General features: G+C 55.6%; 1 protein-coding gene and 1 non-coding gene across 14 annotated transcripts in view; both read left to right on the top strand.

The window, feature by feature from the left end:
* Window positions 1–24,284, top strand: part of Ep400 (E1A binding protein p400) — a 100,608-nt gene that overhangs the window by 47,962 nt on the left and 28,362 nt on the right. For 10 of the 13 annotated variants that reach the window (XM_046445940.2, XM_046445939.2, XM_046445944.2 and 7 more), the window contains 18 exons: window positions 1,712–1,819; window positions 2,656–2,846; window positions 3,041–3,218; window positions 5,684–5,820; window positions 7,157–7,326; window positions 7,771–7,945; window positions 8,034–8,170; window positions 10,970–11,156; window positions 12,186–12,352; window positions 13,439–13,608; window positions 14,268–14,501; window positions 16,557–16,721; window positions 17,932–18,090; window positions 18,954–19,048; window positions 20,501–20,772; window positions 22,054–22,256; window positions 22,339–22,508; window positions 24,039–24,235. In XM_046445940.2, coding sequence (XP_046301896.1) covers window positions 1,712–1,819; window positions 2,656–2,846; window positions 3,041–3,218; window positions 5,684–5,820; window positions 7,157–7,326; window positions 7,771–7,945; window positions 8,034–8,170; window positions 10,970–11,156; window positions 12,186–12,352; window positions 13,439–13,608; window positions 14,268–14,501; window positions 16,557–16,721; window positions 17,932–18,090; window positions 18,954–19,048; window positions 20,501–20,772; window positions 22,054–22,256; window positions 22,339–22,508; window positions 24,039–24,235 — 3,115 coding nt within the window. The remainder of the gene's footprint in view (window positions 1–1,711; window positions 1,820–2,655; window positions 2,847–3,040; window positions 3,219–5,683; window positions 5,821–7,156; window positions 7,327–7,770; window positions 7,946–8,033; window positions 8,171–10,969; window positions 11,157–12,185; window positions 12,353–13,438; window positions 13,609–14,267; window positions 14,502–16,556; window positions 16,722–17,931; window positions 18,091–18,953; window positions 19,049–20,500; window positions 20,773–22,053; window positions 22,257–22,338; window positions 22,509–24,038; window positions 24,236–24,284) is intronic. The other 3 variants (XM_046445942.2, XM_058579748.1, XM_058579747.1) reach the window with 1 other exon arrangement.
* Window positions 23,453–23,579, top strand: LOC124093517 (small nucleolar RNA SNORA49). The gene has a single exon (XR_006851976.1). It is a non-coding gene; the product is annotated as a small nucleolar RNA SNORA49 (small nucleolar RNA).

Here is a 24,284-nt window from a genome sequence, read left to right as displayed (position 1 = left end):
GGTTGGTGTCTCCGTGGTCCTCAGGAGCCTGGAAGTTTTCTCTATGGCCATGTGCACAGTTACGAAAGTTTAATTTTGGGTTTTCTCTTTCTATCTGAATGGAGTCTTCTTTTTCCGATCTATTTTATTGATGTGTTGTAACTGTATTAAATGATGCCTGGTGTTGGAGCTTCTAGTTTATGTACCCAGAGGCCATTGCTGAGAACCCTGAGGGATCCTATGGGGGTCTTGCAGTTTCTCCTGCTACGTGGCCACCATGTGAGGAGTAGATGAATTTCCCAGCCGTGTGCTATGAAAGCACTCAGACACACAGATGTGGAAGACGTGCCTCTCGAGGACCACAGTCCATCATTTGGAGTCTGTGGCTCCTATGTGACCTTGCTTGGCTTTGTCCCAGATCTGCCTGTCATTCCAGTGCCATGGGTAATTTAAATCATAAATGGAGGGACTCCTGGAGACTCCTGCCTTACCATCTCAGCTGGGTGCCGCAGTCTGGCTGGGCACAAATCACGAGCCACTCAAGCAGGAACAAACTTTATTTCCAAATTTCACCAGCACACTCCCTGGGAACTCTCCTGAACGCAACCCACGCGGCTCCTCCAGGAATACACCACACTCCAACCAGAACTCCCTCCTCCGGCACTTCCCCATCCAGGAATCCCCGCAAGAACTCCAAAGTAGCAGGCCTAGGCGGACCATCATCATCTCAATGGCTCGCTGGCGTCACTCTGTTCTGACAAAAATGCCTTGTGTCATTCCTGTTATATTTTTATTTGACTCTTGGTGTTTTAATTTATCATAATCATCTGCTATTTTCCACCAATGGCATTATTTTTTCCTTGTGCTGAGTACTGAACCTAGGGCCTCACACATGCTAGGCAAATGCTCTTGGCTGAGCTACACCCCAACCCTTTTTTAAATTTTGAGGCAGGATTATGTTAAGTTGCTTGGGCTGGTCTGGAATGTACAATCCTCTTGTCTCAGCCTCCTGTCTAGCTGGGATTATTAGAGTGCACCACCATGCCCAGCTACTTTTTAAAAAATATATATTTTTTTAGTTGTAGTTGGAAATAATACCTTTATTTTATTTATTTTTATGTGTTACTGAGGATCAAACCTAGAACCTCACACGTGCTAGGCAAGGGCTCTGCCACTGAGCCACAACCCCAGCCCCCGCCCCCGCTACTTTTTTTGTGTGTGTGAGTATTACCATACATTTATCAGATGATTTCAGAAAAAAAGTTTTGTTCTTTTATGAATGAAAATTGTTTCTCATTGTATTTCAAAGATCTCATTCTACTTTGAAGAAAATATTTAGACCTTGTGTCAGTAATGGCAACCCTCTTAGTTTTTAGAAAAACATAAGTGTGCTTTTAGAAATTGTAGGTTTTGGATATCCCTAATCTGAAAATCCAAAATCCGAAATGCTTTGAAATACAAAAATTTTCAAGCATCAAGAAAATAATGCTTAGAATGTTTTGGATTTTGGAACATTTTGGGCTTTAGATTTTCTGATTAAGGAATGCTCAAGATATTTGAAAATCTGCACATTAGACATCAGAGACACTTGTGGTCCCAGGCACAACAGGTGACACAGACACAGCCTCTGCTGCTGTGCGGGCGTCCTCCACAGCAGGGAGGGCGCGTCTCCTGCCTGCTGACCCTCGGGTGAGTGGTGTGACTGACGATCTTCTTCCTATATTCTTCCCAGCTGAACTGCCCCTGATGGATTTGATGAAGTTGTATGAAGGTGCCTTTTTGCCAAATTTCCAGTGGCCCCAACCTGACCCCGAGTGTGACGAGACAAGCGGAGAGGAGGGTAGGTCTCAGGCGTGGCAGGAGCTGGGCCCAGCAGCTGGACCCGGAGCCCCCTACCAGAAGGCTTGAAGCTGACCTAAAAGCATTGCTTCGCCTTTCTTTTAGTCAAATGTATTTACTGTTTAACGTTTTACTGAGTAAACTTTAAATTCTGTGCTTTTTACTGATTAACTAGTCACGGGATCTTGGGGGGCGTTCCTTTCAGTTTATAGGGCTCGTCGTTTCATGAACTTAGGTTTTTATCATATTTATCCAAGCTGTTCTGTGTTAGTTTAACATGTTTCAAGTAGTTTTAGTTTTTATTAATAAATATTCCTGATAAATACGCAGAATAGTCCAAAAATGTCTCCCTGTCCTGTTTTCATTCCACTTAGACATAGGCAGGGGTGAGGCCGTGAGAGGCCGAGACAGGTGCCTGAAGGTCCCTGAGGAGCTCAGGCCTTTTAGGACCTTGGGGTCTGGGGTGGGCAGCTGGCCGCCTCCTGGTTCCTGATTGGAGACATCCTGACTTATGCTTTCCTGGCCCTGGGCTGGGGATTTACCATAAGCCTCCCTGTGACACTGGTGGCCAGTCGATACAAAGAACTCCTTCAAATGCCCAGCAGTGTGGGCCAGTCACGCTCCAGAACTTCTCAGAAGGGTCCTGAGCTTGGCACTTCACAGCATTGTCCACTGTGGCTCAGACGGTTTTGCAGATCATAGGGTGGGTCACAGACGAGAAGACCACTGCCCAGTACTGTATCTCAGGTGTCTCCTCCCTGTTCTCCCTCCTTCTTTTTAACACCGAGGCTTGTAACAGGCACAGCAGCTGCTCCACCCACCTGTTTCTTGTTCCAGATGCTGACGACTGTCCCAGTGACAGGGAGAGCCGCAGGGACTCGGTTCTCATAGACTCCCTCTTCATCATGGATCAGTTCAAAGCTACAGAGAGGGTGAACGTGGGGAAGCCCAACACCAAGGACATCGCAGAAGTCACTGCTGTGGCTGAGGCTGTGCTGCCCAAGGGCAGCGCCCGGGTCACCACCACGGTGAGGCGCTGGGGGTGAGCGGCTTCCAGACCTGCTCCGATCTGGCCACTCTTGCTGCTGGAGAGGCAGTCCTCTCTCTCCGTGTCCCATGGATGTCTGCTCCCACCGGTTTGCCGCAACCGCTTTGATTGCCGTGTGAGGAAGGTCTGATGACAGTTCTCACTGGCGGGCGTCCTCTACTGTCATTGTCACAGGTGAAGTTCAGCGCGCCCTCCTTGTTGTACGGTGCCCTGCGAGATTACCAGAAGATCGGCCTGGACTGGCTGGCCAAGCTGTACCGGAAGAACCTCAACGGCATCCTGGCGGACGAGGCCGGGCTGGGCAAGGCGGTGCAGGTCATCGCTTTCTTTGCTCATCTCGCTTGCAACGAAGGTGAGTGCCTGCCGTTCCCGGTGAGCAGGCCAGGTCTGCCAGACTGAATCGTGGGAATGCCTGGGCACGGCCTTTGTTCCTCTGGGACTGGGGATTGAACCCAGGTGCTCTATGCTGAGCCACACCCAGCCTTTTCCCTTCTGTATTTGGAGACTGGGTCTTGCTAAGATGCCCGGGCTGGCCTGAGGGTTGCCATCTCTGCCTCAGCCTCCTGATAGCTAGGATTGCAGGCCCGCGCTACCACACCTGGCTCATGATCAGTTTTTAAGTACATAAAAGTGCTTCAGCTTCTGCTCTTCTAATTTTCTTCCATTAATTTGTTTCTGTTTTTTGACCCAATATTATGCGATTCATTTATTTTTTTTGTACCAGGGATTGAACTCGGGGGCACTCGACCACAAGCTACATCCCCAGCCCTGTTTTGTATTAGAGACAGGGTCTCACTGAGTTGCTCAGGGCCTCGCTTTTGCTGAGGCTGGCTTTGAACTTGGGATCCTCCTGCCTCTGCCTCATGAGCTGCTGGGATCACAAGTGTGTGCCACTGAGCCCTGGCAATATTATGCAACTTAAATGAAACACTTTAAAATAGATTTTCTAAGTGTACCTAATTCAGAATGGGAACGCCGCCTTGCCTTACTGTTTTTTCAGTGAAGAAAGTGTGTGCTTTGCCCTGTTGTAAGGACAGTAGTCCCCTTTCTCCAGGTGCTGTGCTGCAAAACACTGGGGTACCTGATCCTCAGCAGCACTTCTCTCTGTGCTGCCTTTTCCCTGAGGTGAGGATGTCCCCCTGTGCACTGGAGGCCAGCGTTGTGTCTCTCTGGGCACATGCACTGCCAAGGTCCATTGCTGCTCTGGTGCTTAGGGCCACTTGAACACGAGCATTGTGACACTGTGGCCATCGATCTGATAGCCAAGAGGGCTACTGAGCTAGAGTTGAATGGGTATCACTCATAGCGCAGTCTGCAAACAGGGAACGCTTGTGTCCTGGGCGGGAAGGAGGGCACGAAGCAGGTGTCACCAAGCAGTTCAGAATGCTCATTTACAGCCGGCACTTGCTCGCTTCTGCAGGTCACTGAAGCCTTGGGTGGTGGGCAGTGACTGTGGTAAAGACTGGAGGTCATCTGTCTCATCTGTCCTTGGAGGGCACAGACAGGGGAGGCAGAAGGGCCTGGCCAGCCTTGGGGCTGTAAGGCCTGTGTATGCTCATGTGGCTCTGCCTCACGCCAGGTCTGTGCAGTGCTGGCCCTGTGTTGGGGGAGGTAGGCTCTGGGCTGCTTTGCTGGTGGTTGCGGAGGCTGGAAGGGGCAGGGTGCACTTCACTGAGAGGTGGTGGCTGGGCCAGGAGGGTGCAGATCTGCAGGTGTTGGAAGGAGGAGCTCGGAGTGTGTGCCGCCTACTCTAACTCTGCTGGTGTAGATCTCGGGGGTCTCTCACTTGGGTCAGGAATGTTGCTGTCTCTCGGCTGCTGCTCCTGGACAGCAGGAAGCACCCAGAGCAGTGTGCATTCCTCAAGTTTTCCATTAGGACTGCTGATCAGCCCACAGAGTTGGTCCCAGGCTCAGCACCCAGAGGGCACAGGGTTTCTCTTGCTTTCCAGGGAGAGGAGGTGTCCCTGGTCTGCTTACTTCCCTCCCTGATGCGGACCATGGGCAAAGTGGCAAGTGTCCTGTCCAATGGCCACCTTGGCAGACGTGTGCGGGCACAGCCATGTTTTCCTCCCAGGCAGCCACATGTTGGGTGTCGTGTTTGATACCGGGTGTGCTGGCCCTGGGGTAGCCTTCCCACGAGGGGCTGTACTCTGGAAAGTTGCCGCCCTCTGGTGTTCTGTTCTCCGTGCATTCCTGTTTCTACTGAGGCCCGTTTTCTCCTGGCAATTTGTCATTGTTTCGTGCCTCCCAAGTAGTGGCTGTAGACATATGTATTTTTTGAAGTCTGCCATTTTGTTTTTTAACTTGATTTGTGTTTCAGTTACTGTGTGGAATTTGAATTTGCTGTGTCTGTGTTACACTGAGTAGCTTTAGATCCTTAATTTTCTCACTACCTACTTGGGTGGCTTGGGTGTGCTATGGCCAGGGATCAGTGTCCGTGAGGAGCGGATCTGTCCATCATGTTGCCAAAGCAGCATGGGCCTGTGCTGCTGGATGCCTGCTGCTCTGGGGAGGGCATGGCCTGTTCTCTTGCTCCTGCCTGTGGTTCGCGGGGGCAGTTCCTCCCGGGAACTGCAGTGGGGTTTCCATGGTCTGTACCCACCTGGGTTCTCACGACTCTGTCTTCAGCAGTGCTCCTCAGGGGCCTGCGCAGTCTGGGGTGTGGCGCTAGGGAGGGCAGCGTGCCTTCCCCTTCATGGCTGGTGTCCTCCCATGCGGGTCCATTTGGCACCTACTGTGTCAGTTCTCTGTTCAAAGCCATCGCAGTGAACCTGGAGTTGATGTGTTATTTTAAAGTGATTCTGGTTTCTTTTGTAGGTAACTGGGGCCCCCATCTTGTTGTCGTGAGAAGTTGTAACATACTCAAGTGGGAGCTTGAGCTGAAACGCTGGTGTCCTGGGCTCAAAACCCTCTCCTACGTTGGCAGCCACAGAGAACTCAAAGCAAAGAGACAGGTACCTCTCTCTCTCCCGAAATAAAACTGAATTTAGAACCAGCTTAATTTTCATAGAAGACATTTCAGAATGTGAAGTCATGCTTCCTAACACATGTTGGGTGTTGCTGCTCGAGCCTCTGGGCTTGTGAGCCGTTGGGGCAGCGAGCCCCTGAGCCTGCTCTTTGCAGGCACACCACGTTTCCTTCTAGGCTGTGGTGCTGTGCCTCAGGCCCACGCTGAGTGTCGCCAGCCTGGGTGAGAGGTCGTGACACATCCTGAGTTCAGGGTCACAGACCAACAGGGGCATCTCCAGGGCAGCGTTCCTGGAAAGGTTCACAACTCACAGGGCAGCTTCCCGCCCTCCTCCCCGCTGCGGTTCCCCGGCCCTCAGCCCAGTGTGCACTAACCGCAGGTTTCATTGCGTCTCCAGTTCTGGCTCATTGGGGACGGACTGTGTGGAGTGGGGTCGCGCGTGCTGCCTGTCAGTCTCTACCCATGCCAGAGGCCGCATACTTGTCCTCCACACACAGGCCTTCCTTCCTGAGGATCAGGAGGCAGGAGTCTGAGGCCAGGACATTCGTGGTCCCTGTTCTGTGCAGGCCTAGCATTGGCTGACCAGATGGCGCCTCATTGCCGAGTCCTTGTGTGGGGCAGGCAGAAGTATCAGCTGTTCACTACAGCCTTGGTCAGGGTCCCACCTGCCCATGAGGGTAGAGAAGGCCCCTCCTCTTATATTCCTAATAAGCAGGTGTTCAGCTTAATAGGAATTTTGGAGGGGCCACGTTCAAACCAAAACTCCATATGTAGTTACTAACTTGCTTTTAAAAAGCTTCATACAGCGGTCAGCTGCCAGCAGGTATCCACATTCTCTGAACACGGTTTTTACTTGTTCAGATTATCCACTACAGATGCTGCCCGCCTTCAGGGTCCCCTTTGGCAATTTCCTTTGGGTTTTTCTTTTCCTCCCGGTACCAGGGATTGAACTCAAGAGCATTCAACTACTAAGCCACATCCCCAGTCCTATTTTATGTTTTATTTAGAGATGGGGCATTTAAGTTGCTGAGGCTGGCTTTGAATTCACAGTCCTTCTGCCTCAGCCTCCCGAGCAGCTAGGATTACGGGGTGTGCGCCACTGTGCCTGGCTAATCTCTATATTTTGCAAATGGCAGTTGTCACTGCTTCCAAGGCATTTTGATCTGTCAACAAATGAGCTTTAGCTTGGTGGAAAAGGTGAGCGGGCCAGTCATGTGCAGGAGCAGTTCGCCATGCAGCCCCGTGGGGCTGCTCTCGATGTGTGGCCTGCCTGCGGGGCGCAGGGCAGGCCTGGTGGGAAGGTGGCGCTCTCTCTGCTGCAGGAGTGGGCCGAGCCCAACAGCTTCCACATCTGCATCACGTCCTACAAGCAGTTCTTCAGAGGCTACCCTGCCTTCTCACGAGTGCGCTGGAAGTGCCTTGTCATCGACGAGATGCAGCGTGTGAAGGGCTTGACTGAGCGGCACTGGGAGGCCGTTTTCACCCTGCAGAGGTCTGCTGCCACTCCAGGGCTGGTGCAACCCACTGTCCCGAGGGCTTTGTAGCTGTTCTTGTTACCTGTGGACTCTTTTGGAGAACGCAGATTGTTGCAGACATGGGGGGCTCTCTTAGTCCAGGGAGTCGCCCTTTACCTTTATCAGGGCCTGGGCGGGGGAGGCTACTGACTTTATTGGCTCAGCCCCTCTCCTCAGGACCCGTGTGCATGTGCCTTGCCCTGTGGAGCTGCTGACCCTTCTCAGATGCCACCAGAGAGGAGGGTCGTTGTGAGCCACCTCCTCGTATCCCAGCATTCAGTGCTGCCCCGTTTTCCATGTTTGCTGGGTTGGCTGGGCAAGTGCTCACTGACCCCCCAGCCCTTTCTTTGTTGAGGCAGGTCTCCTTTGGCTGGCCGCCAGGGTCCTCTGGTCCTCCCAAAATGCTCTCATCTTGTTTTCAGCCAGCAGCGTCTGCTCCTGATTGATGCGCCGCTGCACAACACCTTCCTGGAGCTCTGGACTATGGTGCACTTCCTCATCCCCGGGATCTCCAGGCCCTACCTGAGCTTCCCCTTGAAAGCCCCCAGCGAGGAGAACCAGGACTACTACCACAAGGTGGTCATCAGGCTGCACCGGGTACGTCTGCCTTTGTAGAGTGGGGCGCCTGCCGTGGACAGACGTGATATGGCGGGTTGCCAAAGAAAGACCTGCTGTTTCCCTCTAGGTGACACAGCCGTTTATTTTGCGGAGGACTAAAAGAGATGTGGAGAAGCAGCTGACCAGGAAGTATGAGCACGTCCTCAAGTGCCGCCTGTCCAGTCGGCAGAAAGCTTTGTACGAGGACGTCATCCTGCAGCCTGGGTGAGTGCCGGCTGGGCGTGGGCCTGTCCTGCTATTGGTCACAGGGAGCTCGGCAGGAGCTCCTGTCCCTGAGTCTGGGGCTCAACCTGGCTCATCCTCTCTGCCACTCTGCCAGCCTCAGTTGCCACATGTGTGGCATGATGTCCACTCAGCTCCTGCTGCTGCTACCTGGGTGGCTCCAGGGCCTGCAGTGTGGGCTTGCCGAGGCAACACGCTGACCAACGGCTTACCTTCTCACCAGCAGTGGGGCACTGGGACCTGGGGTAGCTGCTGAGGGGAGCAGGTCAGTGGGCACAGTGTGCCTGTTGTAGAAGATCCTCTGGTCACAACAGGCTACATCATGCCTTGGCCATCTGCAGCCTCCTCCCTGTCCCCATCCAGGGAGAGGTGGTGAGTGAGGCTGTGCCCACATGCCAGCTGTGAGTGGACTTGCTGTGGACTCCTGTGGCCTCTCCTGGCTGCTGGATTCTTTTGGTTGGGCTTTGTGTTTTCCTGTTTAGAAAGACCAAATGCAAGAAACATGGAAACCAGGTTCCAAAGAATTTTAATTTTTGGTGCTGGGGACTGACCCCAGAGGTACTTAAGCACTGAGCCACATCCCCATCCCTTTTTATTTTTTATTTTGAGACAGGATCTCACAGTTGCTGAGGCTGACTTGAACTTACCATCCACCCACCTTAGCCTCTGGGGTGGTGGTGTCAGGTGTGGCCACTGTGTTCAGCTTCAAAGGACTTCAGATTTCTTGCTCAGTGTTTTCTCCCTGCTCCGTCTACTCAGAGGCATCTAAGAACTGCAGCAGTCCCCAGTGCTGCATCTGGACCTGGTCCCCACCTGTCAGGGGGCCTTGCCTGGCTCTGTGGGAGAAGATCCAGGACCCTCAGGAGGTGCAGTGGCAGAGGTGGGCAGGTGCAGGGTGATTGCATGGCCCCGGTCTTAGCAATGGCCAGGATAGCTCAGGATGCAGGGAGGTAGCAGGCGTGAGGCCTGGCCCCAGTGGCTGCCCATGGGCCCTGCTGGCCTCTCTGCTCCTGCTGCCAGTGTGCAGTGGTGTCCTCGGGTCCTGAGGTGGGTGTTCTCGTGTCTGCAGCACTCAGAGCAATATGTGGCCCCCAGTGTGCCTCCAAGAAATGGTTGGGCATTTCTGCAGAGTGACTGAAGGCCTGCTGGGGAGTCAGGTGCCAGCCAGTGTGCGGGACTACTGGCTTGCACCTTGCTCGGCTGTCTGCGGGAGGCTGCAGTCATGGTTAGTGGGGCAAGGAGTGGCAGACCCCCTCCAGATGTGACACTGGCCAGTTCTCGGGATCATTGTGGAAACTGGATAGAGAAACGGAGCTTGCCATCTGTGTGGCTGGCGTCGCCCTCTGCCAACTGTGGGACAGGTGGCCGCTGGCAGAGGAGTGGGTTGAGTGTCAGGGAGGCAGCTTCTCTTGAGCCATGTGCCAGCGCAGGGAATTGAGGCATGAGGTTGCCCTTCCACCTGGCCCAGGCCTGTGTGGAAAGCCTCGCCCAGGGGTGGGGCTTGGGGCTTCTTCCCTGTCATGCCCCCAGTGTGGGACTCTGCTTGGGAGTCACATGTGTCTTGGAGGCTTAAGGGCCCACGGCTGTGGGTCCCGCTGGGGAAAGCAGAGCTGTCTTCGCCAGTGTCCACTGTTCTGCAATGGCCATCTCTGGAGGGCACCCAGGGTGGTCTCTTCACACAGGTGGTCAACATGGGCTTCCATGCCACCACCAGGTGTCCAGCTGTCCATTCTTGGGCTGCAGCTGACAGCCAGGAGCCCTGTCCTGGGCAGCCCTCCGGCCAGCTCCACACCCCCACACTGCCCCTGCCCCTGCCCCTGCTGTCTCCTGGCTCCCCAGGGAGCTGCCTTTCTGTTCCTAGTCCCTGTGCTGGGTCCCTCATCTCTGGAATTTTCCATCTTCCGTTGTCCTTTGTCTTATTCTGTTGGCCACGCGCAGATGAGTGTGGTGTGATTTCACGACTCCTCCCTGTTCCTCCCTCCCTCCCTGCTCTGCTTGCTGGCCAGGCGTGTGCATCTCTCTGCTCACCCAGCTCTTTGCTCTCCACACTTGCCGCTGCTGCCAGCTCTGGAGATGTCCCTGAGTGCCTGGAATTGGCACGACCTGCACTGAGCTCTGCTCACTCTCACACCTGGTCCTCCAGGGCCTTCCTCTGTGGATGCGGCACTTTCATGGAGCAGTGCCCTTCCCATGGCTCTGGTCTGTTTCCTGAGTCTCTCCAGACCAGTGGCACCCTGGGGCGGCTGGCCCTGCTATGCTGTGTCCAGGGCGGCCTCCTCCCCCTAGAGGTCTGCCCCATGCTGCAGCTTCCGTTTCCTCCTGGACCTGGCTCTGGTGAGCCCTGGGGTCTGCCTGTGCCCTACTTCACCACAGTCAGGGTCGGGCACCTGCATGCCTGCCCTGAGTGGGTGCTGGGGGCCCTTCTAAGGAGACTCATCCCACCTGGGCTCAGTAAGCCTCTGTCCTTCACAGTGCCTCTCAGGTGGCCGTGCCCTTGGGGACTCATCACAGTCACAATGGGTAATAGTCCTCCTCTGAGTGCTTGCGCATGGCCGGCCCCCTCTCCCCGCCAGGGTATCTTTGTGTGAAGATGTGCATGTGTCAGCAGGTAAACAAAGCCATGTGGGGATTTGGACTTGAATGTTGGAGGTGACTGATTTGCCAGCCCAATCTGGAGAGGATGTGTAGGTGCCATGTCCTGGCACCAGCAGAGCTGCTAGCGAGGAGCTGAGTGGCAAGTATGTGTCTGCTGTCAGGCTGAACTGCGCTTTCCCCGAGCAGGACTCAGGAGGCTCTGAAGAGCGGTCACTTTGTCAATGTCCTGAGCATCCTGATGAGGCTGCAGCGCATCTGCAACCACCCCGGACTGATAGAGCCCCGGGTCCCTGACTCCTCCTACGTGGCAGGGCCTCTGCAGTACCAGTCGGCCTCTCTGGTCCTAGAGGCACTGGAGAGAGGTGTTTGGAAGGTAAGTGGAGGGTTCAGAGAGCTGAGCCCTGTCCGGTCCCTGCCAGGCACACAGTAGATAAAAGCCCATGCACGTCCACATGTGTTGGCTTCCAGTCCCTGTCCCCCCTCTGCTCGCCCCTCCCTGGCCACTGCCCATCTAACCTCAGTCTGTACGTTTGCATGTCCTGAGGTTCCATGCGAACGGGATCCTTTGGTCCTTGTTGTTTTTGCAGTCCTGGGGATCAAGCCCCAGGGCTCCACTGCTGAGCCATGTCTGCAGCCCTTTTCAGGCTTGCCTTGAGAGGTTTGCCAAGTGGTGAGGCTGGCTGGAGCCTGCAGCCCTCCTGCCTCCCTTCTGGTGGCTGGGATCGCAGGCTGCACCCCCATGCCTGGCTGTTGGAGTTCTTCCAGTGGTGGTGTCCGATGGCTCTGAGTCTCGAGGCTGAGTGATACCCGCTGACAGGAGCAGCCTGGAGCTGTGTCCCCTGTCATCAGCTGGGGCACATCTTGGTGTTTTCACCCTTGGCTGTCATGAGTGTGCCGCTGAGAACACACCTGCTAAGTTTTGTGCACACCAGGCTGTAGCTTCTCTGGGGTGTGCTGGGTGGGGGAGCTGGCCTCACGTTGCCCTGCACCTGACTTGGTGAAGCTGCTGACTGTGCTCTACGCTGCGTCACCTTCCTCCCCAGCAGTGGCAGGAGGGCCTTCTGCTCCCCACCCTCACCAGCACCTGCCAGGAAGCACAGGCTCAGGCTTTGGCACTAGGCCTGGTACTGCCCTCCTTCTCCCTGGGTGTCCTGCCTTCACCTGTGTGATCCGAGGCTGCCAACCCTGCCCTTGCCCAATTCCCGCGCCCTCCTGGGGTCCCTTTGTTAAGGAGGGGCGCTGGCCCCGAAGTGTGCAGCCTGCGCAGCTGCACAGGCTGGGAGGACCCCCTCTGCAGAGCCTGCTCAGCTGGGCTCCCACCCCTAGCAGGTCTGGCTCTTGGTTAGGCTGTCCTCTGCCACCTGGTGCGGCAGGGTTTTATTTTGTTTGTTTTTCTACTTAGGAAGCCGATCTTTCTATATTTGATCTCATTGGATTAGAGAATAAAATCACTCACCATGAGGCAGAATTGCTGTCTAAGAAAAAGGTGACCCGGAAGCTGATGGAGGAGGCCTTCAACTCGCCACCCCCGTCAGCCCGTCCAGTGGCAGTGAAGCTGAAGGCCAGTAGGTGCGTGGGTGAGGGCTGAGAGCAGCAGGGGCTTGTTCTGCCCATCCAAAGTGTGGCTGCAGGTCAGCGCCCAGTTGGCCTGAGTGTTTGGTGTTGGAAGTAAAGTCTGATAACCAAATATGGCTGCCCACTCCCCGGGGAACTCCCCAGACACCCTGGTTTTGGCGAGCGTGGCCATGCAAGCTGTGGGCAGCATAGGGACTGCTTTCCACTCTGCGCCAGCTCATGCGTGGTGGTTGTGGCCCAGGCATTGGGGTGTGAGGGGCCTGATACAGTAGCAGCTGGCATGGCCAGACCAGTCAGCTGCACCAGCAGGGCATAGAGCGTGTTCATGGGGCAGAGCGCGGGGGGGTGGGGGACACTGGATCCACCGCACCACAGGGCAGCGGTCCCTCTAGGCGATACACTGACGTGGAGTGATGGTCTTGGGGGATCGGTAGGAGGACAGGATCAGATAGGTCAGGTGATGGACTTGAGTCGGGAATGGTTTAGGAAGCGCCAACTCCTGCTGTTAGAAACTGGTAGGCTCCAGTGTTTGGGTGAAAAGGAAGACAGGAAGCAGGAGTCCCGGAGTGAAGGGCCAGGCTGCCCCAGTCGCCCTTTCCTGCCCTTGGCTTCATGGCCAACCGCAGCTGCCCATCTCTGTCCCTTATGTCCCTAGGGGAGGGAGAAGCATGCTGTGCTCCCTTGGGATCACATGGGGGCAGCAGCCTGTGGACAGGCGTGGGCGGCTCCCACCGCTCCTATGCAGCACCTTGAGGCTCTGGCTCTGCCCTCTGGCTCTGAAGTGCCCTGGGTGTTATGCAGGAGTTTTTTTTCTAATCTACACTAATGTTTATTTAAACAGTTTAGATCACATTTGTCCCAATATCACAGAGTCATGGTCCACATACCAATTTCAAGTGCAGTTTGTCACTGGCCCTTCCCCCCCATCAAGGGGTCCCGCCCTGCCCTGGCCCATGTTCCTGGAGCTGGGACCCTGGGCAGCCTCCGGGACCCTGGGCAGCCTCCAGGCCCCTCGGCCGCCCTGTGGAGCCTGGGCTCTGCAGCGGCTGATGCCGTCTTCGCCTGGGCCTGGGTGTCCAGGTTGTTTCAGCCTGTGCAGTACGGCCAGAAGCCCGAGGGTCGCACCGTGGCCTTCCCCAGCTCCCACCCGCCCCGGACAGCAACTGCCAATACAGCTGCTGCGCCTCCACAGGGCCAGGCCCGTGGACGGCCACCGATCGCCACGTTCTCTGCAAACCCGGATGCAAAAGGTACCTTCACTTGGTCGTGGCCCCGGTGCCAGGAGCTCCCTAGCGAGCACCTGCAGGTCCAACACGTTGAGCCACCTGGTCTAGTTTTCAGGAGGCATAGACGTTCTCGTTTCTTACGCTGGGCTTCTCCTGTGTGAGAAACCTCTCTCTTGGCTGAGAACACGTTGACGATGATGGCCACCTTGGCAGAGGGCTCAGGACGTTGCTGGAGACACTTGTTGTTATTACATGTGCCATCATTTCAGCCTAACTGGCGGTCACTTGAGGACGGATAGGGTTAGATGGCAGAGGGGTCGCAGACGTGGCGTCTTGGCCTCCACGGAGGTTCCTGGCGTCACACCCACCACTTCCTCCGAGGTAAGCAGACTTAGGGCTGCGACTGATGAGAGTGGCCGCCCTCCCAGTGCTGTGTGTGGGGGGCAGCTGTGGCCGGCTTGGCTCCGCCCGGCCTGCTCTCGGGAGGAGGAGCACCAGAAAGCACAGTGGTAGTCTCTCCACTGAGGACCGTCCCTGTCCTGCCTCTGTCTTTTCCCAGAGGGCTTTTCTCTTGAGGACAGTGTGCAGTAACGTTTATGTAATTTCTTTGAAGTTCGTGTGTGAAGCGTTGTCGTTGAGAAGAACTGCTAACGGCTTTGCACAAACCGACTTATCGATTGCAGCGGCCCTGTTGCAGACCTCGCCGGCCTCCGCCAGCGCTCGACACCACCCCGCCACGACATCCAGCCCGGCAGCTGGCCCTGCCCATCCTGTGCGACCGCGGGCTCAGACCGCGGCCCCTGCCTGCGCCCCAGGCCTGCCCCCGCCCCCGCCCCAGGCCCCCTCGCTGGCGGCTGGGCAGAGCGCGCCGCCCCAGCGGCTGGTGCTCACCTCACAGGCCCAGGCGCGCTTGCCCAGTAAGTGGCCCTGCCTTCTGGTTCTGCCTCTCACTGCCCTGAGCGGTGTCAGGAGCACGGGAACTCTGAAGGCCTTTGCTGTCCACTGCCTCTGTCTCTCTGCCGCCCAGGCCTGGCGCTACTTTGACAAGGCGTCTGCCAGGGGTGGGCCTCTCCAGAGGCAGCATCCAGGCCCCTTCTCCTCTCTGCACTTTCTCCTCACCCTCTCGGCTCTGCTTTTCTCCTGCGCCCCTTGCCACACTGGGTGCAGGTCAGCACCTCCCTGGTGTCCATCGAGGTCTCTCTCCGTCAGCCCGCAGCCACTGGGGCGAGTGGTAAAGCAGTGGGCACTACAGCCTCCCAGCCCTCATGGGTTGTCAGGTGCAAGCCTGGAACAAGCACTTGCCAGCAGAGACCCTCAACTTGATGCAGTGGCCGGAACTGGGCAGCTTCACTCGTTTTCCCAGGGCAGAGCTTCCTGCTGCTGCCTAGAGGGACTGGCATCCTGCAGAGCCCACCTGCCTGCGTCCTTTCTGCTGTGGAAGTTGTCCCAGCTTACCACGTCGTGGGCAAGGTGCTGCTCAGACACTGCCTCACGGACTTTGTCAAGTGACCAGACCCTGGCAAGGCCTCCTGGAGAGCCGGGAAGGGAGGAGGAAGCCGTGCAAGAGGCGCTGTGCCTAGCCTACCCCTCATCCCCAGCCTCTTCATGCCAGTCGCGAGTGGCCATCTTGCAGCTGCTCAGGGAAAAGGCCCTTCCTCGCCCCGAGGCCAGAGGCCAGAGTCACTGAGCCATGAAAGGCGAGCCACGTAGAGAGCATGGCAGTGGGCAGAGCCACTCTCTGCCCTGCCTGGTCACCACCGCCTGCGGACCGTGGAGGGCTGACGGGGATTTGAGCCTGCGCGTAGATCTGTCTCCTGCCTTCATTTCCCCTCTCGTTCACGACTGTTCTGTGGCAAGACATCCTTGGAATTTTCCTGGTCCTTACTAACCCTTCTCTTTATGGTGTGACTAATGGTTCTGGCATGGATTTCCCTGGGAGGGACACTTGGCCTTGGGTGCCAAGGGCTGGGTCAAGGGATCGGAGCTTCTGGGCAATTGTGGCCTGGGCGAGTGCTGCTGAGTTGCCACTTCTGACAATATGCAGTGGTCTTTCAAAACAGTGCCGAGTTCCACAAGTTCCACAAGTTCCACATTGCCTCTCAGTGCACATTACGGGTCGTGTTTGAGATCTAACTCGAGATAGTGTGAGGCTTTACCCCTTAAAGCTGTACGTGTGGTTTATTTATTTAAACACTTTCCTAGAGTTTGAAAATACAATTGTAAGGGAGCTAGTTGTTTGTTCTTTTTATCCAATGTAATCGCTCTCCTTTTTTTCTTAATTTTTTTTTTTTTAATTGTAGATGGACACAATACCTTGATTTATTTTTATGTGGTGCTGAGGATCCAACCCAAGGCCTCATATGTGTCAGGCAAACACTCCACCACTGAGCCCCAGCCCAGCCCTTTATCTAGTGTGATCTTATTTGCCTCTGTGAGCTTAAGTTGACACGTTTTTTTAAATTTTTAAAATTCTCCAAAGAGAATTAGGTTGATAACAGGGTTTCTAGGTTTATTACAAGTAGATTTCTATTTTTGATGTTTGCTTTTTTTTATTAGCATTAATATCTGACATCTAAAATCCCTACCGTTTGTGGTTAAATAAGCAAACCATTAAAATCCATCATCTGATTGCTTTCCTTTTTCTGGTAAGGTAGTTTTTTTTTTTTTTCTTTTTCAATCTACACTTTTAAAAAATACATTTATTTTAGTTGTCGATGGATCTTTATTTATTTACATGTGGTGCTGAGAATCGAACCCAAGGCCTCACATGCCAGGCAGGCGCTCTACCACCGAGCCACCGCCACAGCCCTAAGGTAGCTCTTGTCAGTAGCTGGAGGCAGTGTCCAGTGAGCACTGCTGAGACCAGTTTGCTGTAGGTCATGGTCATTCACCACAAGTGATTGGTGTATCACATAACAGTCCTCGACTTTCCCAAATGGTGTTAATTCAGCTTTTCCTCTACATTTCCCCAGGTGGAGAAGTAGTGAAGATAGCTCAGCTGGCATCCATTGCAGGGCCTCAGAGCCGCGTGGCACAACCCGAGACACCTGTGACGCTGCAGTTCCAGGGGAACAAGTTCACCTTGTCGCACAGCCAGCTGCGGCAGCTCACGGCAGGCCAGCCCCTGCAGCTGCAAGGTGAGGGAGAGCTGGCCACTGGCGCTGATGAACAGCAGCATGCCAGGCTGGCACCATGCATGGGCAGTCCTGCCCACGGGTGGCTTTGGCAAGGGATTTGGCTCCTTTGGGCTCCTGGCTCTTCACCTGGGAGTGGAGTTAACAACTCATGGGGTTGTAGGGGACTGGTGGGTAACACTCATAAGCCACCTGGTTTCCGGCTATTTGATCTGTGCATTAATGACATCTGCCCCTTGAAAAGAGTCTTATTGTGTAAATCCACCTAGAAATATTTTTTGTAGGAGTGTGAAGTGAATTTTCTGAAGTAGACCAATGAGCTGGAGATTTATGTAAGAGAAATTATTTTCTTTTACACACATATGGTTTTTGTTTTGCTTTGTTTTTGTTTTGAAATGGGGTTTTACTCTGTTGCCCAGGCAGGTCCAGAACTCCTGGGCTGGGGTGAGCAGCTGGGACCACAGGTGCACACCGCCACCCTGGATGGATGTTTTCACTTGAACTCCCAGGCCTTTGGCCAAGAGCAGCATGCCTATCCAGTCGCTGCTTTTAAAGGCAGGAATGAGGGTCATCTCCAGAGATGGCATGGCAGCAGTTAATGGCTTTGGCTCCTCCATGGGGTGATGCCAGCTGCCCTTTAGTGCTAGCAAGGGGTCAGGAGTGGTGGCCCCGCAGCCTGGGCCAGTGCCCTCCCCTGCATCTTCCCCATGAGGACTATCCTGGATGCTTGGCAGGGCAGGGCTTCTTCTGGGGGAGAAGCTGCTCCGTGTGGGCGAGTCCCTTACCAACCAGTGTTCAGGCCTCAGAAGCAGGGCTCCCCCAGGGCACCTCTGGCTTTGTTGGCACACTCCGGGGAGCACTCTGGGGGCAGGCGTGGGGACTGGGGCAGGTGCAGAGTCAGTGGTGGCTCCTGTGCAGCCCAGCAGGGCCTGGGCCACACCCAGCTTCTCTCCAGTCCTGCGCCCTCCGTGGCCCTGTTGGCAGGTGCAGGGCTGGGTTGGGCTTCCCGTGAGCTCACCGCCTACAGCGAGGTGCCAGGAGGGTGTGGCTCTGTGATGTGGCCCTGCACTGGGGTCCTCTTGGCCTTGTGTGCTCAACTTTTGAGTCTCCAGTTCTGGACTCATTAGCTTCTCTATGGTTTGGAAGTGACTGTCACGTGTGGCCATGATGCTCCCTTGCCATGACTGATGCCCTGGTGGATGTGTGATTGCAGGCAGTGTCCTCCAGATTGTATCTGCCCCCGGGCAGCCCTACCTGCGAGCCCCTGGCCCTGTGGTGATGCAGACCATGTCTCAGGCGGGCACGGTGCATGGTGCCCTGGGAAACAAGCCCCCGGCCGGCGGTCCCAGCCCGGTGCCCTTGACCCCACAAGGTAGGGTGTTCTGAACAGGGGGAAAGCTTGGCCCGCAGCCTCCTCCTGACTCTTGTGAGTGTTCGGGAGGTGTTTGGGCCTCCCTGGCCATGGGTCCTTGGTGTGTCAGAACTCTGCTCTGACCACCTCTACTTCCACAGCTGGGTCATGGTGTCTGCCTCTGTCCCCGTTTGTCCTCAGAGGTGCTGGTTCAGTATGACCAGCCCCACTGTCCTGAGGTTTTTGTTTTTGATCTTGTTCTGACAGGAGACTCTGGGAATCATGAGAGTCTTTGCTTGCCAACATGTCCCAGATAACACTGAGGGAGCATGCTAAGTTCCCTGGGGACCATGCCATAGGATTTCATTCCTCTCTGGCTGGCCCGTGCCCCTGAGCCGCTGGGTTCCCAGCTCCCGTCCTGCCTCCTGCCAATGTCTCCTGGGCGCCCCACCCCTGTGCTCTCTCTGGGAGAAGTGGGTAGTTTGACCTGTGGAAGCAATAGGAGGTCTGTGAGGCTAGTGTACCTCCCTCCTGACCCGGAACCCTGGCCGCTGCGTGCGTGCCCAGTTCCAGTCCCACTGCCAAGTCACCCTGGTGACGCTGGGTGGTCCTCTGCCTGCCATTGTGGTGCTCCACCAGTGAGAGCCCGAGGAGGCTGCAGGGCCGGGGCCAACGGGCAGAAGGTACACAGCATCCCTGTGGGTGTCACCGGGAGTCTGTGCCCTACTGTGGCCACATGCCACATCCAAGCACAGCAGAAACAGCCCCCTGTGCTCTCGGGAACTAGGGAGCCAGTGGCTGCCCATACCCAGAGCCCTGGTCCTGGTGCAGGCTGCAGCTGTGGGATTGGACCATGCTTGGCTGTTCCTCTTTTGCACTTGTAGTTGGAGTTCCCGGGCGAGTGGCAGTGAACGCCATGGCCGTGGGAGAACAAGGGCTGACCTCCAAGCCAGCCTCTCCTGTCACTGGGCCGACCCAGGTAAGGCCTTCACTAGCGGACGCATCGTGGGGTTGTAGCAAGGCAGCCCTCAGAAGCCGCGTGCCAGCTGCAGCACCGGCCCGTGTGCCTCGCCACTCTGGGCTCAGAGCCTTGATGGCAATTACTCATTTTTTGCAGTACATCTTATTTTTGTAACAGTTTTGTTTTCATCAAGTGCCCTTTTCGTTAGCAGTTCCCACAGTGGGAAGTGACCCATCTCCTCTTGCAGTGTGTCTGTGGACAGGTCCCTAGGACAGGTGAAACCCAGGACCAAGGCTGGCTGTGGTCTGAGAAAGACGTGGTTGCGGGCCAGTCCTCTGGCTCTCCGAGCTTTCCTCTGGGGCGCAGGAGTTTGTGGTTTGAATTTTAGCCTGGGGCCCAGTGGCCGCGGTGGCTGATGGTGACTGAATCAAGAGGGACATCTCCAGAAATCACACCTGTCTCATTTTCTGCAGTCTCTTCTCTGGATCCCCAGTGTTTTGTTTTGTCTGGTATTCCCCAACCACGTCTACGCATGACCCCGGTGATGACAGTGGAGCTGGGTACACTAAAGGCAGAGGGTCCCATGTGAAGTTGAGTCACACTGTGGGCCGGGCCTTGTGAGCTGGGAGCCAACTCCCATCCACCAGGGTACAGAACTCTATCCCAGTTTCTTGGATGCTTCCTCCAAACCTTTTTTCCTCCACAGTTCTAAAAATAAGCAGGTGGTCAAGAGAAGGTCTGCACCATGGGGCTCACTGCCATTTTCTCCCTGCTGGGGCTGAGTGGCCTGGTGAACAGGGCAAGAGGCACAGTCAGTCCTTGGGGTGGCAAAGAACCCACCACGCACAGCCACTTCTGACACCCATCACAATGGTCAGAGTGTCGGCCCAGCAGTGGTTACAGCCCACAGTGCCCAAAAGCTATCTTGGTGGCTTTCTGCTGTGTGTCCCCAGGAACACAGCAGCAGCTCGTGCAGGGCCCGGTGACAGGAGAGTGAGGGTTGCAGCCCGGGAGCGTGGGTTCAGGCCCCAAGCAGAGCAGTGACAGCTCTCTTGCCGGCCCATGGGGGCTATGCCCTGGAGCCAGGGGGGCACGTGCCGTGCTCCACACCACCCCGGGCAGTCGGCCCTGGAGATGCTGACCCAGGAGCAGACTTGACGAGAGTTCAGCTTCCTTAGAGGACTCTCAGCCTCAAAAAAACTGCCATCTTGCTTTGAGGGCTCAAGGTCATCCCCAGAATTTTGATTTTTTAAACACACCCTAACTAGTGAAAGAAGAGAGTGTGAGCTCTGGTCACAACCCTTCCCCAGCACTGATGCGCTCGCCCGAGTCCTGGAGAGGAAGGAAGCCTGGTGCTCCTGCTCCTAGGGCTGCAGACGCTGGCACTGACGCCAGGCTGTGCCCGGTGCTGGGGAGGCGCCTGGCCATGCTTTTGTCCAGTGACCATGTTTCACCGTGTTTTTGGTAAAGGAGGAGAAGAGCAGGCTTCTGAAGGAGCGGCTGGATCAGGTCCACATGGTCAATGAGCGGCGCTGTTCCCAGGCCCCCATGTACGGCAGGGACTTGCTACGCATCTGCTCCCTGCCTGGCCGGGGAAGGGTGCCCTGGCCCACGCCCGTTGACCGCAGCTTGGGAAAGAGGTCAGGGCCAGTGAGCTTTCCCTCAACCCCCTCGAGAAGCGTGGGTGATCTGATTTTGAGCTTGAATCGACGCCAGGAGTCCCTGCAGGACGTTCTGGACAGGTAAGTCGGGGTCCAGGTAGGGAGAGGCCTTGGCCTCTGCTCCCTCGTAGTGCCGCACCCTGGTAGTTTTCTAGGTTGGATTTTCTTATTCTCTGCTCTTCTCCCTGAGTTGCCCCTTAGGAGTGTTTGAAGCCATTGTTGGCAGTCTGTAGCTTTAGGACCAGAGAACTGTTGGCTGGGCATCCCTCTTTGAATTTTGGCAGTGCTGGGGGCAGGGCCATGGCACACCGTGTCCTGTACTGCTGCTCAGCTTCCTCTTGCCCTCTCAGAAAAGCAGTTTGAAAATAACCACATGTACAATCAAATATCACAAGGGTTGAGCTTGGAGCAAGCCTTGGTCAAGAACAAGCCGAGTGCTGGAGTGCTGCAGGCTCTGGGCTCGAGCCCCTGGAATCTGGGCTCACTTCTGTCAGGGTGCTGACCTCAGGTGCAGCCCATGTGTGTGGCCCTGATGTCTGGGCTCAGCATCGGGGACTGATTCCCCTTCTTTGGCTGACTGCATTTTCCCCATTACTCCCTGTCTAAAGGGAGGTTCTGCTCTAGACCCTGAGCTCAGCTTTCAGTGTCTGCCTGTTTCAGGTCTCAGGTCAGGGATAGATAATGGGGGTGGGGGGGTAGGAAACTGGGAGCACTTTCCTAGGGCTGAGCAGGCCAGTGCCAGCCCCTCCCGGCCTGGTGTGGTTGGCCATTGGCCTCTTGTTCTGGTGGACTCTCCTTTCTTTCAAGTGCTGCTTGCCCTTGCAGATTATAGACAGCCTTTCCATGTGAACACAGCTGGGAGCAAGTCACTGAAAGTCCAGGCTCAGCTGATGTTCACAGGAAGGGCTTTTCTGGCGCAGGTGACCTGGAGGGGTCAGGCTGGCCATGGCATGGTCCTGCTATCAGCAGGGTCCTTCCACCCGACCTCTGCATGGTGTTTGCAGTAGCCCTATGGGTCACATCTAAAACACAGCGTGCCCCTGCCCCCAGATTCCCAGATGGGCAGGAACTTCAGGCAAATGGGGCCACCTGCGAGCTGGCTCTATGGCCTATGACACCCTGAGCTGGTTCTTGCAGCCTGGGCTGTCTGAAGTGGCCCAGAGGCTGTCTTCCCCTGCACTGTCAGGCCTGCTCAGGCCATGCAGGGCATTGCTCCTGATGCCTGATGTATGCCCTTGTCCTCTGCCACACTTGTTGCCAGGTAGCTCTGTCCTCCTCCGTCTGGACCTCTCTGCTTGCCAGGGGGCCTTGGGTGCTACGCAGTGATGTGATGGCATATGCTTTGTGCTTTCTGCTCTTCAGGGTGGCCTGTGTGATCCCTCCGGTGGTGGCCACACCCCCTTCCCTGTGGGTGGCCAGGCCACCCACTTTGTACCGCCGCAGGCTGCGGACCTTGAGGCAGCGACTGCGAGAGCACACTGCCCCCTATGCCCAGCAGCTGCGGCAGCTGACCGCCCTGCGCTCACTGCAGTTCCCCGAGCTGAGGCTGGTGCAGTTCGACTCAGGTAGGCGGATGCCCTGCCCACGTGGTTTGCTGCATGAAATGTACCTGCCTGACTGCAGGGTGCTCTTGGTGTTGTCTCCTAGGAAAGTTAGAAGCTTTAGCCGTCTTGCTCCAGAAGCTAAAGTCCGAAGGACGTCGGGTGCTTATTTTATCCCAGATGGTTCTCATGCTAGACATTCTGGAGATGTTCTTGAACTTCCATTATCTCACCTATATAAGAATTGACGAAAACGCCAACAGTGAGCAGCGGCAGGTAAGAAATGCGTCACCTTGAGTCATTTGTGACCCAGTGGCACTGGTTCGCGTTCCCTCTAGGGACCTCATTTCTGTGTGCCATGTAGACTGTCGCCCTGATCCTCCCAGGAGTGTGAGTGCAGCAAGTCTGTCTCCTCCCTTGATGTTCTTAGCATGGGCCGTACTGCCCAACAGGACAAGACACTGACCTGCCGTCACTGCCGGACGATGTCATACTTCAGAAGGTGGCAATCTGATATGCAAAAAATAGCATGTGCCTATTTTTTGCATATCAGATTGGCTAGACATTGCTCTGATTCCTCGGGTGTGAGACCCACTGCACATGCTGCCAGGCGTTGCCCTGACATGACTTTCTGGAAGGCAGCATGGCACTGTAGTTCACCTTGAGGTGGACAGATGGCTGGTCCACCAACCCGCCCCAGGACCCCCTGGGACAGCAGCAGTGCACCCGTGGGGTGCTCATGTGTGTGGAGAGCATGTGCTGAGGGGGTGTGTCACCTGCCCACGTCTCACAGCATGCACAGGTTTCATTGTGGTGGACACACATGGGGACAGTCCCAGAAGGAAGGGGCTAGCTAGCTGGTGTTCCTGGCAGTAGTTTTTCAAATTTTATGTAATTTTTTTTAACCCAGGGGTACCACATCCCCAGCCCTTTTTTATAATTTATTTAGAGACAGGGTCTCACTGAGTTGCCAAGCACCTTGCTAATATGCTGAGGCTGGCTTTGAACTCTCAATCCTCCTGCCTCAGCCTCCCAAATTGCTAGGATCACAGGCGAGTGCCCCGGAACCCAGCTTATGTAGTTTTTTGAAGGAGGAGGATCGGTTAACTCTTAGGTTTTGTTCTGGTGTGGAGATATTTTACAAAGAAGCTTTCATGTTGCCATTTCAGGTCATGGTCTTGAGTGGGCAGGAGGGTCTCTGCATGGACTGGATTTTCCTGCGTCCTCAGCCTTACTCCAGGGGCTTTTTTGCCTGTGAAGTGCCCTGGCATTGCCTGAGGATATAAGAGAAAGCACGTGCCTCCCCACAAGGCTCTGATCTCGTGGGCCACAGGCTGAGCTGACAGTTAATGCTTGGGGCGGGGGCTGCCTGACGTCCTGCACTCCTCAGTGCTCAGAGGTGCTTCTGATCACAGTGGGAGGCGATTCACAGGCGGGAAGAGCAGAGCGTGAGAGGTGACACTGTGATGTCGCTTTCCCCTGGACTTGTGTCACGTGGAGCCAAACCAAGCAGTCTTGTTATTTCAAGGCTCAGAGCTCTATGATGCTGGGCAGGTGCCCTGCTGCTCAGCTGCCCCCACACACACACACACCTTTATTCTACAGTATCTTGGGGTGGGGTTTTGCTGAGTTGCCCAGGTTGGTCTTGGGCTTGTGGTCATCCTGCCTCTTCTCCCCAGCAGCAGGGATCACAGGCGTGGCCGCAGGAATGGTGATGTAGGTTACTGCAGTGTTGGTGACATTGGAACACCGGAAGCCCTTCTGCGTTTTCTGGGCATGCTAACTGAGCGATCTGCCCTTTCTCAGGAGCTGATGCGGAGTTTCAACAGAGACAGGCGGGTTTTCTGTGCCCTGCTCTCCACCCACAGCCGTGCCACAGGCATAAGCCTTGTGGAGGCGGACACCGTGGTCTTCTATGACAACGACCTCAACCCAGTGATGGATGCCAAGGCCCAGGAGTGGTGTGACCGGATCGGGAGGTGCAAGGACATCCACATATACAGGTGAGAGCCCTGGGCAGCAGTGTCGAGTGCACGCAGTGAGGTGTGGCGA

This window comes from Marmota monax, unplaced genomic scaffold (assembly GCF_021218885.2).
Source record: "Marmota monax isolate L192 unplaced genomic scaffold, Marmota_monax_Labrador192_F-V1.1 WCK01_AAM20220418_F8-fsc00200, whole genome shotgun sequence".
Lineage (NCBI taxonomy): Eukaryota > Metazoa > Chordata > Mammalia > Rodentia > Sciuridae > Marmota > Marmota monax.
Note: the sequence above shows the minus strand (reverse complement) of the source record. Positions and strands in the feature narration are given on the sequence as shown.